The following is a 15,702-nucleotide window of genomic DNA, read 5'->3' as shown; positions in this document are numbered from 1 at the left end:
AACACGCCCATTACTAACGTAAAACATCGACGTAGTGTGTCAGTCCACGATTCAGGTGGGTGGATGTATGACCGTGGGAAAAATATGAAGTGGCAGTTTGTAACGGTGTGGTAGTTCGTGGGAATTCACTTAATTAGCACAAAGTTGGTTATTTGAAGAGTACGCTCAGCATTCAAGTCATTTCTTCAGATTTCTTCAGGCCACTGTCACTTTTTGATGTTAGCTGTTAGCTAAATGTCACAACTCGTTCAAACCTCACTGTAACGTTAAGCTAACCCTGAAGATACTGAACATCCACACGGTAGTTACAGGCTGTAATTTTTCTGTGTTCACATGTTTTTAATTAAGGTAACTTCTTTATGTTCTTTAGGAAACAGAGATGACCAAAGAAAAAGCGAAGAATATCAGCAGTGGTAAAGGAGATGCTATTGTGAAACAGTATGGGATAACTTTGATGTCCCACTGTTGAACACAAATAATAAATATAATTATTTTTCTTAGTTTTTTTTATACACCCTGACTTTAAAACTAAATTACATGATTCTACTTTATATACAGCTGTTACAGTGCTTTACACGGTTGAAACAGGATTAAAACATTTGTAGACAGAAGGCAGTAAAATCAGGCACTTAAAATGATACAAAATAAAGGAATGAAATACCTGAAAAAAAGACGATAACAGTGAAACAGATAAGACTTGTTCGAATTAAAACAGTGGTTGTACCTACGTTGTGGTTGTGCTACGTCTTGATAAGCCTCCGAACAACTTTTGTAATTAGTTTTTCCAAATGAAATGTCACTGCCAAATACTACACCAAGGCTTCTGGCTACATGCTTTTGTAAAGTATTGACCAAAAAGAATGATTTCAGATCTTTTTCAGTGTTAATCAGCCACAATGATTTCCAAACTGAGATTTTGATTAATTGTGTTAAGAAAGCTTAGCTCCAGCCCATCCGTGGTCACTCAGGTCGAGGAAGAGGGAACGTCCAAGTGATGAAACATCCAGTGCTGATGATGTTCAGGCCACTCTCCATCAACAGGTAATTTGACTGAAACAGGACCTGCATTTACATCTCAAGCCAAAGTGTTGACTAATCATTCTTTTTTTCAGGACACTGAAAGAAATGATACAGTGGATGCGACACTGCTGCAGTGCCACCAGGCCCCTCTTCAGGAATCTGCTGTGATTTCAGCTCAACAACCCCAGGCAGCAGAACAGTCTTGTCCCACCAAACAAGATACCACCACAGAAGAAGAACATGGAGGTGCAACAAACGTTTCTGTAAAAAATGTGACGGTAGCTACAGTCACCAGTCCCAATAATGATTGTAAGATAGAGGTCTTCAGAGTTACTGATAATGAATCCAAGCACAGTGGAAAGGGCAAGGAGGAAATAACTACAGAGGACTGTAACAGATCTCCATCCCAAGCATGCAATGATCAACTCCAGGGTGATGGATTCGGTGCAACTGCTTTGGAGGAGCAACTGGGTACAAAGGAGAACTCTCTGTGCAACTTGGAGAGAAACCAAGAACCCAGCCACGAAGAGCGCAGCAGTGTGTACACGACTGATGTCAAGGACTTCAGACAGGAGGCAGCAGCAGGGTTACCGGCCAAAAAGAAGCGACGGATGGGCATGTGTGGTCTGACAGAGAAGGAGCGGAGTCACTTTCTACAGACACAAAGGCGTGAAAATGGTCAGAAAGGACCAAAGAGAGCTGACAAACAGATTTGTAATAACACAGCTGACCTTGTGGCTGAAGAACAGATTACATCTTCACCCCTTTTACCTTTCTTACTGTCCGAGAAGGAAAAGGCAGAGATGACATTTCAGTCCAGTCACTGTGGAGGAGATGACAGGTCAGAATAATGTAATGAAGAATCCAAACTACGTGTTTAATATTTTACATTTTTAGTTCCACTTTTAGTTTAATTTTTGCATTATCATGGCTACGACCAGTAGTGGAAGGAAGTGTGTAATGGGTGAACAACATGTGTACTCTGATGTATGCATTTGAACTGTAAAACTTAAGTAAAGTTTGCGTGAAACCACTGAAAAAAACACTCCAAATGTGCAAGATTAAATGCAATTTGTTACTTGCCCATTGACAATAACATTACTTGTTTACACACAGGGCACAAACTGAAGTCTGCATTGCTGTCACTAACTCAGATGGGACCAGTACTGTGTGTGATCCAGGCTACGCAAAAGGAGAGAGTGGGGAGGCTGAAGGAGACATAGTGCCTGCTCTGGAGCAAACTGGTGGCACAAAGTCAGATCCATCTGCAGAGGAGGAGGTTTTGGGGAACCTGGAGCAGCAGGAACTAGATGGATGTACAGCTGAGAGTATGGCTGATAAACCTCAGGAACAAATGAAAGACAGGGGAGATGGAACAGAAGTAGTAGACCAAAGTCCTACCATCAGTTTTTACTCTAATCCAATGGAAACTGAGGACCAGGACACAATGAAGGCTGCGCCTGTGCAGGGGAATGCTGTGACCAGAACAAGAGATGAGAAGATGGGAGAGCTGACTTGTGACGATGAGGATGGTGAAGCAGGTGCTTCATCCACAGACAGCCGGTCAGGAGGACTGAGCTGTGGCTCTGTGCAGCTCTGCGAGGCTGCGGTGTCACCCGGTGGCTCAGAGAGGAAAAACAGCGTGAGTGGTGCTACCAGAACTTTAAATAGCAGTTTAGTGAGGCTCAAATGTGAAGATTTGCTGCTCGTCTCCTTCTTATATGATCATAAGTTTTCTATATTTGCATTTTGGATTGTTGGACAAAATGAATAATTTGATGACCCTGAACAACTGGTGGCCGTTTGTCACTGTTTCCTAACATTTTATCAACTTAACAACTGAACAAAAAAGATGAATACAGATTAATTGATACTGAAAAGAATTGTTTAGGTGCAGTCCCATTGTGAATCACGATTTAACAAATGCAGCTACACAAATAATTCATATTAAGATGAATAGTTTAATAGCTTTACAGGGCAATCACATGGTAACTAAGCATTTTGCTGGTCCTTCTAATTTGACTGCTGTGCATCCTCAGACTGACCCGTTTGGATATGGGCACTTGGATTATGTGTCGGACTCTCAGCTGAATGCCATCGCTCTGAGGTAAGGAAGTAGGGAAGGGGATTAAATCCCAAAGAACCCTGACAGTGGTGAGGAGAAGGGGAAGGTCAGGGTCGCAGGTGAGCCTTTGTAGACTGGCTTTCAGATAAGAGTAAACAATCTCAGGGTTTAGCTCATTTGAGGTTTGGGTAAGAGCTTCTTTCAGGGACAGAGTAAAGTATGACATTTTAACACTGATTAACATTTAGCTGGTCAACATCTGTCATAGAAATCAACGTGTGTACTCATTCAAGTTCTCTTGTGAAGTTAAGAAATTCAAATTTAGGACTTGGTACAAGCTTGCACAACTTTTTTTTTATCCATCCAAGTATTTACTGTCTTCCCATCCAGTGAAGAGGAGGTGATGGAGAGGGAGGAAGATCTTGGTTCCCCACACTGTCACGATGCCTCAGACCTGGTCTGTGGACTCATCAGAGAGCTCTCCTCTCTAAAGTTAGTCAATGTTTCTCTATTTCTGTTTTATACAATATTTTTTTTATGTCCTTTTTTTCTAACCATACTCTGCATCCAGCTCCTGCTCCTCCCTCCTCCCAGTGCTGAACTTTTGACTTGTATTGCCATTGGTCAGTTTTCCTTCTCCTCACACCCACCTCTGTGCTCTAATTGGCTGGAGTGTGACATCGGCTCTGCCAGCTGTAGACTGCTTGGCACCTGTCTCGATGTGTTACAGCCTGATGTTCCCTGGGTGTAGCAGTAAACATAATAGACTGTGCCCACTCTGGAGCAACAGACATGAAGCAAAGAAATGTAAATCTACATGACAGACTGACATCTGGATGATCTGATGGGCCATTAGGAGTAGAATTAAGCTTAATTAGTTGTAATAAAAAAAAAGAAGTTTTTAAAGGCAGACAAAACAGTTTAATAGAAAAAAGGAATTTACAGATTTGCTTCAGCTGAGCTGAACCTCTAAAAGTGCAGGAATGTTTGAGAAAATTATGTTTCCTCTTTAAAAACGTGTACTCGCATTGAGCCACCTTTACCACCACACACACCCATAAATCATTTATTTTTCCTCTATCACTCATTTATCTTTCGTGAACACATCCAGCCTGCCTCAGTCCTACTTGCGTGTCCTCTGGTTGCTTTCTTCTAGTCGGACGGTCATGGCCTCTCACAGAGAGCTGCAGAACCTGCGCCGCAGCAGCAAAAGTTCAAGGAGTTCAATAAGTTGAGGGTTTGGTTCAAGTCCCTGGCACCCTGATCTTACCATTGCCCCAGTGGATTGTGGGCAATGACAGCACTTGTGCCAATGTACAAACATTTAATTCTTTCACAGTTAATTCACCTTCGCTGTTCTCGCATCACCAGCAGCTGAAATGTTGAGTTTGCTGGTTTAGTTGTTTTGGTTCTCCCCAAATAAAAGCTGTGTGTTAAGTCAGTGATCTGAGATTTATTCTGGAGTCTGGATTAAATTCTGTCAACTTCAGAGTGAGGGCAAAGAATACACAGATGCTGTCAGTTTAAACATTTATAACTGGAATACGAGAATATTCACACACAAACTGTCACACATTTTTTTTCCATAAAAGTCAGATGAACAGATATGGGATTATCAAAAAGGGCCACATGCATAATAAAATAACAAACAAAATAAAATAACATGCCTCAAGAACAGGTATTTACACCTCAGAACAAGTCGCTCATATTTTTAAAAAATTTAAAATGCTGACAAGGTCAAATGATGTTTACTGTCGTATTCTGACTGATGGTTTCTTAGAAAAGGGTTGATAGTGTTTAATCCTTCAATGCATAGACAGGAGATATGGAACTGGACATCAGAGGGCCACGTTTTAAAAATATGTGACACAAACATATATTTTCCCTTGAAACGTTTTTTTTCCTCCTAAACGTAATCTGACAGTCCTTGAAATCCTACAAAATCTAAACAGCAAGCGGACGCGGCTGGAGGAGGCCAGGCCGACATAAAGAGCAGCTGAAATGAACTCCAAACAGCTTGATCAAACGTACCAAAGCATGCCAAAGAAAGCCAAACCAATCCAAACCAAAAACACGCGTGTTGAAGAACAGAAGTCACTCTCTGAGGATTCAGCCTTCCGGGCCTGTCCGCTGCCTGCCACCTGCTGGCTCAGCGTCTGGAGTTGGTGTACACTGAGCTGTAGGCCAGGTCCACTTTTGGACAGAAGCGCTTGGTGTGAGCTCTGGGCCCCGTGGCCCCGCACAGGGGACACACGTACTGCCGCAGGTAGGGACACAAAACATCTCCGGCCTTGTTCTTTAGACAGTGGGATCCGTACACCAGCTCGGACTCCCCGTTGTGCTTGCAGAAGCTGCAGAACACGCGCTCAGATGACGGATCCAGTGATTTGTAACGAGGGGTCTTCTTGCGCGCTTTTGGCCCCCGGCAGCCCGCCGGTCTTGGTACCAGCTTCGCGTTTACCGTGTTTGGTCTATCAGCAGGGAACGAGTCTGACGTGTACCACAAACCATCAGGTGGACGCTGGTGAACCAAACGACCAGGCAGTATGGATCCACCTGGTACATCCGGTGCGCATCCTGCGCCAAGGTCGCCACTTTGACACACTGCGTTAATGTGCAAAGACATCAGTGACTTGCACAGCTCATCCGAATCCGATTGCGGCGCTTTGGAGGCGGCCAGTGGGAACTCAGTGGCGGTGTTCCGGCCCAGGATCTCCCTGATTGTGTCAGACAATCCTATGTAGTCTCTCCAGGGCTGGAAACCTTTGCCGTCCGACTCCATGAACTGTGGCACGTGATGACGGAGTCCCCAAACCATGCCGTTCAATCCAGTTCCTCGGTCAAATGTCCGTCTTGTCTACCAAACTCCCTGAGCTGATTCAGCTGCTGCCTTTGAAATAACGATAAAAACAACAAACACGCCTCGAGCGCGCTAACGAAGTTTTGATTGGTAATTGAACACAAGTGGTGATTACAGGCTTATTCCCCGCCCTGGCAGCCAATCACATGAGCTCATGCATTTCACGTGCACATCAGTTTACTTGTCAACAACGAAGCTAGTTGAGTGAAGCCATCCTGCCCCCTCGTGCACTGTTGCATGCCCTGCGCATAGTTTTTTCCCCCTAATATTTAACTCTCTCATTAAGAATTGGTTTAGTGAGATGAAGCAAGCAACAACCTTTAAAACTGAAGGCAGATGAGATGGACAAATCTGACTAAGTGACTGGAGAAACGGTACACACAGGACTGGACTTTCCTTTGTCACCCATCTGTATGTCTGCTACAGTACTGAGTTAATGGAGTCCATATGTCGTGTCCTGTCAGTGAGCAGATCGGCTGTGCTGCTCATTAAGTTCTGTTCGCCTCTGTGGTGCTCAGTCTTGCTTGTGCAGATGATTAGCTCCTACGCACGAGGATGCTTTGCACAGATTTGAAGAAACGGTGTCTATAACATGCAGAGCTTCTTTCTGTTGCTCATATATTTTGTCATCTTTCAGATATAATGGGATTCAAACTGAGCAGCTCCAGTCCGTATCTGAGGGGGCAGTACCACCTCATGTGTCTTCATGTAACTGCATCACATTTCAGCTTCTCAGAGAGATTAATGGAAATGAAAGAGCTTGAAGTGAGCTTGAAAGTAGTGGAACAGAAAGGAGATCAGAAATGGAGGCCTAAACTGTCAGTTTTTACTGAGCAAGCATCACCTCACAGCTGTATACGATCAGCTCTAATGGCAAAATAGATGTTCATTTGTTGAGGTTAAATATTTGCGCCGTTACAACCTGACGGGTTGTCACACATGCAATTTGTAAAACTTTTCACCACGTACATATTTCATTTGCATGGAAGCAACACATGGGTGTGTGAAGGAAGTCTGTTCTTATCATCCTGCATCCCCAGTAGACATAGAATTTCTCAACTGGCAAAATCCGTTTTCATTGGTTTTCAAACAGCAGTGTGTCCGAATGTGGAAAAAAAAAAGATGAAGTATGGTAAAAATATACTCAGTCTTTATTGATTATTTTTAAAAGTGGAAATGAAGTCCAATATGTTTTTTTTAATCACCACCTATCGTCAAAATTGTTGTCAAAGTGCGGAGCCCGTGGTGAGTGCATCGTCCCATCTGCTTGGTCATCCCATGTCTCTGACTGGTGATCAATCTCACTGGTTCTGAAGGAGAGGAGAGGAATGACAGATGGCAAAGTAATAGCTGAGGCAATGGGAAGGAAATGAAACCCACGTCAGCTTCTGAGATCAAACAGGAAATATCACTGAAGTGCTTTTCATCAGACTTAAAAAACATACTGTGTAAAACTCCAGTGCCTGCATATTGACTTCCTGTCTCAGGTTGTAACTGCTACTGTAAACATTTGACAGAATAATTTGACCCAGACTGCAGAAAAAACTATGAATACAAGTTGTAATGGCTGCTATATTAAGAATGCAGTCGCCGTATATTCTGCCTCAGCATCACACAAGGCCAGATTTTACTCATCCAAAGCACTAACATAATCAATGAAGGCTTTGGATTCATTTATGAAAACAGGTAAAGACGTGTTCTTCCTCTTCTTGCATCACTACGACAGCAGGCGCTGACTAACCTGCAGTTGTATGACAGATTGAGGGCAGAGTAGAGATCAGGAGTGCTGGGGGTTTCAACTCTCACTCTTCCCTGATGAAATCCACAGACAGCAGCTGTCCCTGACTTGGTGGAAGATGGAGTAATTGGAAGACAGCCCGATATGCTGGTGGGCCCCAAACCTGAGAAATCTGGAGCATTTACACATAATGTGTTCAGAACTTTTCTAGTAAAATTATTTCACCACATTAAAAACGTAAGCCTCCCACCACTCCACCCATTAATTTGACTCACTGAGGGCAGCGCTGTCTGTTGTGTTGCTGCTCGGTGCTGCCTTACGAAACAGAGGTGAGTCACACAGATACTGCTGCTTCAGGAGAGAGGCCTTCTGTTGCTCAAACTCCCGACGCTGTAGATACAAAATATAGCAATGAGAGAGTAGAAAGCAGCCCTTTAAGCCAGCATGCTGTGCTCCTCTGTGTGAGGAACATACGCATGCTCTCACAATAGCTGCTTCGCTGTTGCACTTGCCAGCCTCACCCTATTCATTTGAAACACAGCAGGGACCCGAAGTATGATCCGAGCAGTGATCATACTTTCAGTCTCTACCTCATTATCATCCCACCTCATGGCTTAGTCGAATGGCAGCATCGGTGAAGGACTGCCTCTCCCTCTCAAAAGTCCTCTTCTGATGATCGAGCTCTGCCCAGCGCTCCTGAAGTCGTTCCCACTCTTCCAGAAAGTAGGAATCAGCGAGTTCAGACAGGACAGGTGAAGCAAGGCTGTCCTGCACACACAAACCAAGGAGAATATCTTGAAGCGTGAAACCAGAAAAAGTTCTTATGAGGAAGTGTGTGATAGACGATCGTACCTGCAGTAGTTGCTGTTGTAATCTGACGAGTTGCTGACTCTCTTTCAGGTCAGTTTCCAGCTGAGCCAGGAGCTTGTCATGGTCGGTACCAGCACCAATGTGGCCTGAACAGTCGAGAAAGACCACATCATGTAGTCCTTAGACTAGTGTTTCTCAATCATCGGCTCGTCAAAAATGAATTAATGTTGAAGACATACATCTGGAGAGCATAATTCTTGATGTATTCTATTGTTATACACATCAAAGCATGACTTTAAAGATTGTTCAACCTGGGTGTCTGCTTTTAGCGAGGACGTCACCCACTCTTCTCTGCACCCGCCTCCAACCCTGAACCACACCTCCTGTTACATGGTCACCAAGCACCATCTCAGCTTGATCCAGCCTTTGGTCTTCAGTCTGGTCCTCATGCTGAACATCCACCGCATCCGACAGGGTCTTTTAAAAGGTTAGACTGAATTTGTTATGTGGAATAATTAATCTTAGATTCAACATTGTAACTTCAAAAATAATCCTGAGTTGTTACGAACCAGGAAATTAGCCACAGAGACCAAACTGTTTTTGTACCAGGATGTAACCGTGTTTATTTCTGCTGTTAAGTTGGGCATGTCAATATGGGGGTCTATGGGGATTGACTCACTTTTGGAGCATCTGCTGATGAAGATCATTTGATACAATTGAAAGCTCTGAAACAAATATAAAATAGAGCTTGTGTCTTTTTGATAAGTTTGCTCACTGTTGGAGGAATGTCTCCTGGGCCAGTGATCGACGCTAGTTATTGAGCAGCACTGGTCTTAAATACAAAAGCTTTCTGCTTTGACTCACATGCTCCATGTCGACTCTGAGCGCATGAAGTAAGGTGGTGAGGCTGTGGCGCAGCTTCGTTGTCTCTCTGAGCTCCGCTTCTCTGCGCTCCAGCATCAGACGCAGAGTTCCCTCTTCTCGCCTATGAGGCGCAGAGAGCAATCAATGATTAGAACGAGACGGAGAACATAAGTAATCAGCAATAATCAGAAAGCAGTGATAACAGCAAGCAGCCTACTTTGTGGTAGACCTGAATGATTTGATTGGCTGTTCTCTCTTGCCTTTACCTCCAGGCGGAAAGTTTAACACCTCTATGGCTGGATAGAAAAATGCAGGATGTTAACTGCTCAGTGGTTTCAGAAAGGATTTGTACATAAGCTAGCAGCTGTGTGTGAAATATCCAGTGAATTTTAACTGCAACGCGACCAAGTGAGTCTCACAGGGTCCTTTGTCACCGTGTCTGTTAGTCAGCTGTGACAGTCGCTCCTTCAGTCGGTTGCTGTGCTGCTCTCGACGCCTGAGCTCTGCCTCCTGCTGGTTACTCCGCAGCTGCAGACGAGTGCTCTGGCCAGAGGGAAGAAATTGGACCACCTTCATACAACTGTTGCACTGTCGCATATGCATAATAAGCTCCTCAAGTGCTGCCCAATCTGCAGTGACCCCCTGCATATTCAACTTACTTTGGCCTGTTCACATTTCAGCATGTCCTGAAGCCTCGCCACATGCTCATCCGTCTCTTTTAGTTGCTCCTGTGGAACAAGAGGTTTAATTTTTTCCTCCAGAATTACAAGAACTAATCTTTGGCTTCATTTTACCCACCCTTAGAGACTGTCCTTGCTCTCTGTGCTCCTCCCGGTCAGTCCACCAGGAGACGCTGTGAGAGGGCTCATACAGAGGGCTGGGATCCCTCAGCAGACAGGAGTCTGTTGTAGATAAGAGGAGCAGGAAAAAGGGCAGAAGACAGAAAGATGGAGGTAAGTGGCCTCGGGTTTTTGCCTCATGTAACTGTATTTCAGGGAAAAGGTCACAGCGTTACCTGAGTGCTCCGGGCGTCTTCCAGCTCTCCTCTGACCAAACCTGGATGCCATCTGGGTGCTGTGTTCACAAAGAGCAACACAAAGACATTTGATTGACATGCAGATGTAACTGGTCCGCACAGCAGGATGGACACAGTATGTACTCTGACTTCTCTGTCATTTAATACTTTAAATGACAAACATTACTTATAACAACAGATCAGTTCACGTTTCTGTTGCCTTACCTGAGCAGTAAAACCTCCTCATACAGATGCTGCCTCTTAAATTCCCAGGTGATGGCACTTCTGCTAATTACCACTGACAATGGGTTAAAGATGGAAGCTTTTAAAGGTTTTAAATTATCCAGACTGCTTCCTCCCTAAACTTGTCCACAGGTTCGATAGTATTGACGTTTTATATAAGGTCCTTTATGAAGGTGTTGTGGGCCAAATTCAAAGAAATATCCATGGTGGGAAGAACACACCAGATAATTCCTGGGACACACCCAGACATCCTCAGCCAATGCAGGGCCAGCTCAGCATTTTTCAAATCTGTGGAGTGAGATTTAGGCCCCAAAGTTCACATCAGCATATGATCAGGTGAATGTGATCACGGCATTGTTTTGTTTTCAAGAACATGAGTGGAGCAGCCCCAACGTGGACACTGTGATTCACGTGAATCTACAGCGTTAATGGTGCTGCTGCTATCATGTAGTTATGACAGTGTGGCCAAGAGTCCACCAGCCATTATTTGATCAAGTAAATTTACTCCAGCAGTTCACTGGCCTACAGACAATCACCCCATTCATTTTATTACCTGATCCAGGTGGCTTTGTACGAATGATACTCTTGGAGATGTTTATTCTTGCACATCCTTCAGTCTTCGTGCTTTTATTGTGACACTGAAACACCGAATGGTCAATGAACTCAAAGAGGCTGCAGCCTCGATGTAACATCTTCTCATGTCTTTTGGTAGGAACAATAAACTGAAAGTGATCACAAAGTGATCCTTTAAAAGAGCGACTGATATTCAAAACTCACACGTAACAATTCATCAGTGTTCGAAAAGAGTCATTTAATTTCTCAAAGTTTGCCCACAGCAGCAAAGTTAAGAAAGATACAGGCTAACAGCAGTAAAAGTTTTGGTTGATTGGAATATGTTTCCAGTGTGGAAAACCATTAATGCAACAAGTCACTGCAGCGTGATTCATTCAATACAAACAATATTTGGAAGTTTTGAACAGACACATGAACATGCTGTTTGGCACTTTGTGTATTTAAAGTGATATCCATTAAATCTGCTGCCAGGTGGCGCTACCCAAATAGTGTAAGGCCTGCCAGGTGAGTATTATTTTAATTTAAGACAGGAACATACAGGCTAATAAAAGCAGCCTCAACAGGCTGTTAAATATATACAGAAAAAAAGGCGGGATGAAAGGTCATTTGACAATCACACTGATAGGGTTAGAGTCTGTACCATGATGAACCTCAGAGTAGTAGTAACAACTTTCCCATTATCGCAAATGCATGAATAGTTTAAGACATATCAGTTTAGCTCAAAAGCTATCAGTATGTCTGTTGGCCACAATATGAAATACAGTGTATATATAACACAACAGGCTCTAATTCTTCAACAGCACCTGGTTTAAATTAATGCTGATTGTTTCACACAAAACACAAGTTGCATTTTCAGGAGCCAATCACATGGGCTGAATTTCACTGACTAGAAACAGGCACCATTCGGTCAGTAAATATAGACCGGACATGGTAAGTGCTAGGTAAACCAAAACGGCTTAATCATTAGTCAAGTTAGTGTCAATAACATTTTTTTTCCCTAATGTTTAGAGTTTGGCCCTGTTTTAATGTAACAGATGGGAGTTATGATACCATTAGTTTTGGCAAACAAGAGAAAAGCTCCCTCCCCCGAACCCATCAGTCCCATGCTGCATCATCCCAAGAGGAGCTGCTGGTTCAATCCACCGCGACATCCAGTAGAAGTGAAGAAAGCCTTCGACGGATTCATTCAGAAATCCTCCACCTGCCTCTCTGCTGTAGACAGAGAATGAGAAGAATTGACAGAGAATTGGGAAACAGTTCAAACTAATAACAAATATGAAAAATAAACTGTTCAAAATAAATGTCAGGTTCATAAAATCCTGAAACGTAAGACCTCTCCAGCTGAAGCCTGAACGAAGGGGAAACGCAGGCCCACCTCAGAACAGGGAGCAGGACTTGGGGGGTCTGAAGGGATTGTCACTGGAAGGGACCCCCACCAGGAGAGGGTCCTTGGACGCATTTTGCAGACAGAAGTTCCTCAGCTCAGCAGCGGCCTGGGACACCTGCAGAGGCAGACATCTGATGATGGCGTGTGTGAGAGGAAACATGAACAGCCCATCACATGTGCACTTTCTGTGGCTGGCCTGCCGTCTCACTCTTACTCTACCCATCCTGTCATTTACGCCTAACTGGCACCATTTTGCATTAAATTTGCAAGCAGCGGCGCCATACACGGCCGGGTGTGTCTACTACGCGACTCTTTGAGAGATAACGTCCACCTGTTCCCTTTAAAGGTTGGAGCAGCCCGGAGCCGCTGTCGTTCGTCCGGCCGCGTCGCTTCTCTCCGTACGCGGACACTTCGAAGCGGTTACGCTTTTCCAAAACACACAGTTACACAACTGTTCGTCACCGTTAAAACACTGGAGAAATGTGCTCGCTCGTCGCTGCGGTTTGGTCGACCAGAAAGCGGTTCGTGTCTAACTTTGGGGGCCACTTCGCTGAGCCTATGATGTAAGAGTCCAGTCTGTGTGTCTCCGCCATTCAACAGGAGGTCGGCTCAGTCTTCCGTGTTTGTGTGTCAGTGTTGAGGGGGTTTCGTACCTTGATCCTCCGGATACTGGCCTCTAGCCGGAGCTGCTTCACGGCCCTCTGAGCGATAACTAAGTTATTGCTGGCATTGTTGTTGGACATGACGACGTCTGTCAGCGAGGAAAAGTTGAGGGCTACGACTGAACGTCCACCGCTGGGCGGAAATTAACCCCAACAGCCCTCAAAGCGACTGGGAAACGTTGGTCAATCGTTGCCCCGCCCCACTGCGTCAGCAGTCCGTTCTATTGGGCCTCATGCATGTCAATCAAAAGACGCCTCATGCATACACGGGTCATTATTATGAGTTTCCTCGACAGCAGAGCAGGAGTGTGTACTGTGACCTTCAGCTGGAGGGTGAGCAGCGACGACACAGAGGTTAATCAGCACTTCACTGAACTCACACCAGTTTGGCCCCATGGGCCAAAGTCTACTAAAGTCTAACTAAACGAAATTTTGGGTCATTTCCTCCAGTGCAGAACAATGCCAGTACTGCTGCAGCTCCACAGAGAACACTTTTTAACAGCACACCCACATCCTGCACTTCCCCAGTCCACTCACTCCTGTGGTCTGAGGAGAGATCTCACATGTGCTGTTGCTGAGTTTTGCAGAATGAGAAATCAAACCGTATATGACGAAAAATGGGTTTGAGCACGTTATTGGCTTTTCATATGGACGGGATGCCTGCACTGAAGGAGATCAGGTCTGCATGCAAAGCACAGTTTGTTTCCTATGATAAATCTGCCTCAGAGGTTAGGCACGGTGGAAGTTTTATTGTATATTTACAGCCTGTTAGTCAGGTTGCTTGTGATGTGTGTATTTGCAGTGCATGTCTTGTCAAACTGATAGAGATGGGGGTTTTTTTAAAAAAATTTGCTTGTGGTGTGTGTATTTGCATGTGTGTTTTCTTAACCTGCAGCGTGTTGAGCTCTGTTGGTAGTTGGGGTTATGAAAGCAAGAACACCAACGCAAACTAACCAAACTCCAAATAGCAAAGATTCAGGTACAAGATACAAAAGTTGTGAAAGCAAATAATGATTAAAAAAAAAACCCAATACTATAAAAAGAAATGTAACAATATACATTTATATCAGCACACACATACACACCCATACTGTATACACTGAGTCAATGTATGTTAAAAAGTCTTCTTTTGAGTGTGTAAAGTATGTCAGACAGTCAAAGAACTTGCCGGGCACGTCGGAAATCCAGTTTCATAAAATACATTTTCCTGCACATATGGAGCACTTGAAAAAGGTGGATAACAGATTCAGCCTAATATCAACACACAAGATTTTGCTTAGTTTGTATGAGGCCTTGTGCCAAAAGTTGAGAAATTTCACGCTGAGGCTCAAAAGTCAACCTCGTGGTGGCGCCAGAGTTAAAGTCCGGGGCTCACTGAAGTCATTCAGATTCATCCTTTGTCCACTGTGGTGCCAAATTAAATGGCATTTCATCAAATAGCAAAATCAATTTCAGTCTGTACCAAAGCCATCTGTCATGGTTTCTGTTTGTTTTTACATTTGATCATATCAGCAGCATATTTTACACCGTAACATAGAAAATCTGTCTCTAGATCTAAAGAATAATCCATGCTATTGCACTGTAAACAAACACCTTAAAAAAAAAAAAAAAAAAAAAAAGCTGTTCAATACCACTGATTTTGTTACAAAGGCCGTGTTGCAGCTATTCAGGTGCACAAATTCAACGCTGGCTGACCGTCTAAGAAAGAAAAGAGCTTCAATCCGTGCTTCTACAACCAAGATACCAAGTAAAGTGAATGATGAACTTAGTAAAGAAGCAGCGGATCCTGATTTGCTTGAGGAGCTTATGGAACAGCTGATGTTAAAGGAAGAATGTTTGGCTAAAATTGACAGAGAATTCGAGGAACAAACAAAGATGGATGATTTGGAGGATGAAGTGACAAGAGTCATGGAATATCAGGAACACATAATAAAAAGAAAGCTGAGAACAGCTGAACATAACACAGTTATAAGAAATGACAACCTGTGCTACTGCCAGGCACTCCAAGGAAAGAAGCAACAGTTCTGCCTGCTCTCTTAAATTCAGAAGGACTGAGAGAGTCACTCCTAACCCAGCATCATACTCTCAGCTCCTCGGAGCCACATGGCCTGAATGAGTCCTGTTTTGTAACTTGTGCTTGTATGTCTGACCTACATTGCTTCTCTGTGCCTGCTGATGACCTTGCATGTTGGTAAAGTTGAGCCAATAAAACCCTCCTGACAAAACCCCCTTTCCCCCCCTTCCTTAATAGGACAGGTGTGTTTAACATCTACTCTGTAAATATTTTTCACCTCGTCTAACTTTTGTAATGTGTCATCATGTATTATGTATTCATCCTTTTTCATGATATTTTGGAAATGTCTACATTCTGGATCTACTCGTGGGCAATAGAATAGCCAGATTTTGAGAAATGACGAATGACACGAAGTGTGGTAAGAGTTGTTTATTCAATTTGTATAATTTTA

The 15,702-nt window shown here is 43.8% G+C and overlaps 4 protein-coding genes across 8 annotated transcripts; 1 reads left to right on the top strand and 3 right to left on the bottom strand.

The window, feature by feature from the left end:
• Positions 1 to 20: 20 nt before the first annotated feature.
• Positions 21 to 4,575, top strand: LOC143319185 (uncharacterized). Its single transcript, XM_076727897.1, has 8 exons — positions 21 to 55; positions 371 to 413; positions 935 to 1,041; positions 1,113 to 1,861; positions 2,137 to 2,662; positions 3,060 to 3,127; positions 3,476 to 3,577; positions 4,242 to 4,575. Exons 2-8 carry the CDS (start codon positions 380 to 382, stop codon positions 4,318 to 4,320), a joined length of 1,665 nt encoding a protein of 554 aa, XP_076584012.1. The 5' UTR covers positions 21 to 55; positions 371 to 379; the 3' UTR covers positions 4,321 to 4,575.
• A 659-nt stretch (positions 4,576 to 5,234) lies between these two features.
• nanos3 (nanos homolog 3) lies at positions 5,235 to 5,929 on the bottom strand. Its single transcript, XM_076727904.1, has one exon. The coding sequence runs from the start codon at positions 5,901 to 5,903 to the stop codon at positions 5,235 to 5,237; it is 669 nt and encodes a 222-aa protein (XP_076584019.1). The 5' UTR covers positions 5,904 to 5,929.
• Positions 5,930 to 7,146: 1,217 nt separating this feature from the next.
• On the bottom strand, positions 7,147 to 10,424 carry LOC143319188 (afadin- and alpha-actinin-binding protein). Its single transcript, XM_076727901.1, has 12 exons — positions 10,373 to 10,424; positions 10,156 to 10,259; positions 10,017 to 10,085; positions 9,777 to 9,900; positions 9,575 to 9,653; positions 9,358 to 9,478; positions 8,817 to 8,970; positions 8,536 to 8,639; positions 8,290 to 8,451; positions 7,959 to 8,073; positions 7,687 to 7,855; positions 7,147 to 7,255 (listed from the first exon to the last, which is right to left on the bottom strand). Exons 1-12 carry the CDS (start codon positions 10,422 to 10,424, stop codon positions 7,147 to 7,149), a joined length of 1,362 nt encoding a protein of 453 aa, XP_076584016.1.
• A 987-nt stretch (positions 10,425 to 11,411) lies between these two features.
• Positions 11,412 to 13,410, bottom strand: LOC143320175 (guanine nucleotide-binding protein G(I)/G(S)/G(O) subunit gamma-10). 5 transcript variants are annotated; one of them, XM_076729661.1, is made up of 3 exons: positions 13,229 to 13,410; positions 12,522 to 12,690; positions 11,412 to 12,397 (listed from the first exon to the last, which is right to left on the bottom strand). In XM_076729661.1, exons 1-2 carry the CDS (start codon positions 13,316 to 13,318, stop codon positions 12,565 to 12,567), a joined length of 216 nt encoding a protein of 71 aa, XP_076585776.1. In that variant the 5' UTR covers positions 13,319 to 13,410; the 3' UTR covers positions 11,412 to 12,397; positions 12,522 to 12,564. The 5 variants fall into 5 exon arrangements, with proteins under 5 accessions (XP_076585776.1, XP_076585773.1, XP_076585774.1 ...); XM_076729658.1 differs by having other exon boundaries at positions 11,412 to 12,400; positions 13,229 to 13,409; XM_076729659.1 differs by having other exon boundaries at positions 12,564 to 12,690; positions 13,229 to 13,409.
• Positions 13,411 to 15,702: the final 2,292 nt, after the last annotated feature.

This window comes from Chaetodon auriga, chromosome 4 (assembly GCF_051107435.1).
Source record: "Chaetodon auriga isolate fChaAug3 chromosome 4, fChaAug3.hap1, whole genome shotgun sequence".
In the NCBI taxonomy this organism is placed as follows: domain Eukaryota; kingdom Metazoa; phylum Chordata; class Actinopteri; order Chaetodontiformes; family Chaetodontidae; genus Chaetodon; species Chaetodon auriga.
The sequence above is the reverse complement of the archived record's forward strand: the minus strand, read 5'-3'. Positions and strand labels throughout refer to the sequence as shown.

Bases quoted from the DNA above. Each gene is read 5' to 3' on its own strand.
- LOC143319188 (XM_076727901.1), bottom strand. From the start codon at position 10,424: ATGGCATCCAGGTTTGGTCAGAGGAGAGCTGGAAGACGCCCGGAGCAC. The intron at 10,260-10,372 runs GTAACGCTGTGA...TATCTACAACAG, and splicing joins AAGACGCCCGGAGCACTCAG to ACTCCTGTCTGCTGAGGGAT. The intron at 8,971-9,357 runs GTGAGTCAAAGC...ACCTTTTAAAAG, and splicing joins TCAGAGTCGACATGGAGCAT to ACCCTGTCGGATGCGGTGGA.
- LOC143320175 (XM_076729661.1), bottom strand. From the start codon at position 13,318: ATGTCCAACAACAATGCCAGCAATAACTTAGTTATCGCTCAGAGGGCC. The intron at 12,691-13,228 runs GTACGAAACCCC...CTGCCTCTGCAG, and splicing joins CCAGTATCCGGAGGATCAAG to GTGTCCCAGGCCGCTGCTGA.
- nanos3 (XM_076727904.1), bottom strand. From the start codon at position 5,903: ATGGTTTGGGGACTCCGTCATCACGTGCCACAGTTCATGGAGTCGGAC.
- LOC143319185 (XM_076727897.1), top strand. From the start codon at position 380: ATGACCAAAGAAAAAGCGAAGAATATCAGCAGTG. The intron at 414-934 runs GTAAAGGAGATG...AATTGTGTTAAG, and splicing joins AGCGAAGAATATCAGCAGTG to AAAGCTTAGCTCCAGCCCAT. The intron at 1,862-2,136 runs GTCAGAATAATG...GTTTACACACAG, and splicing joins CACTGTGGAGGAGATGACAG to GGCACAAACTGAAGTCTGCA.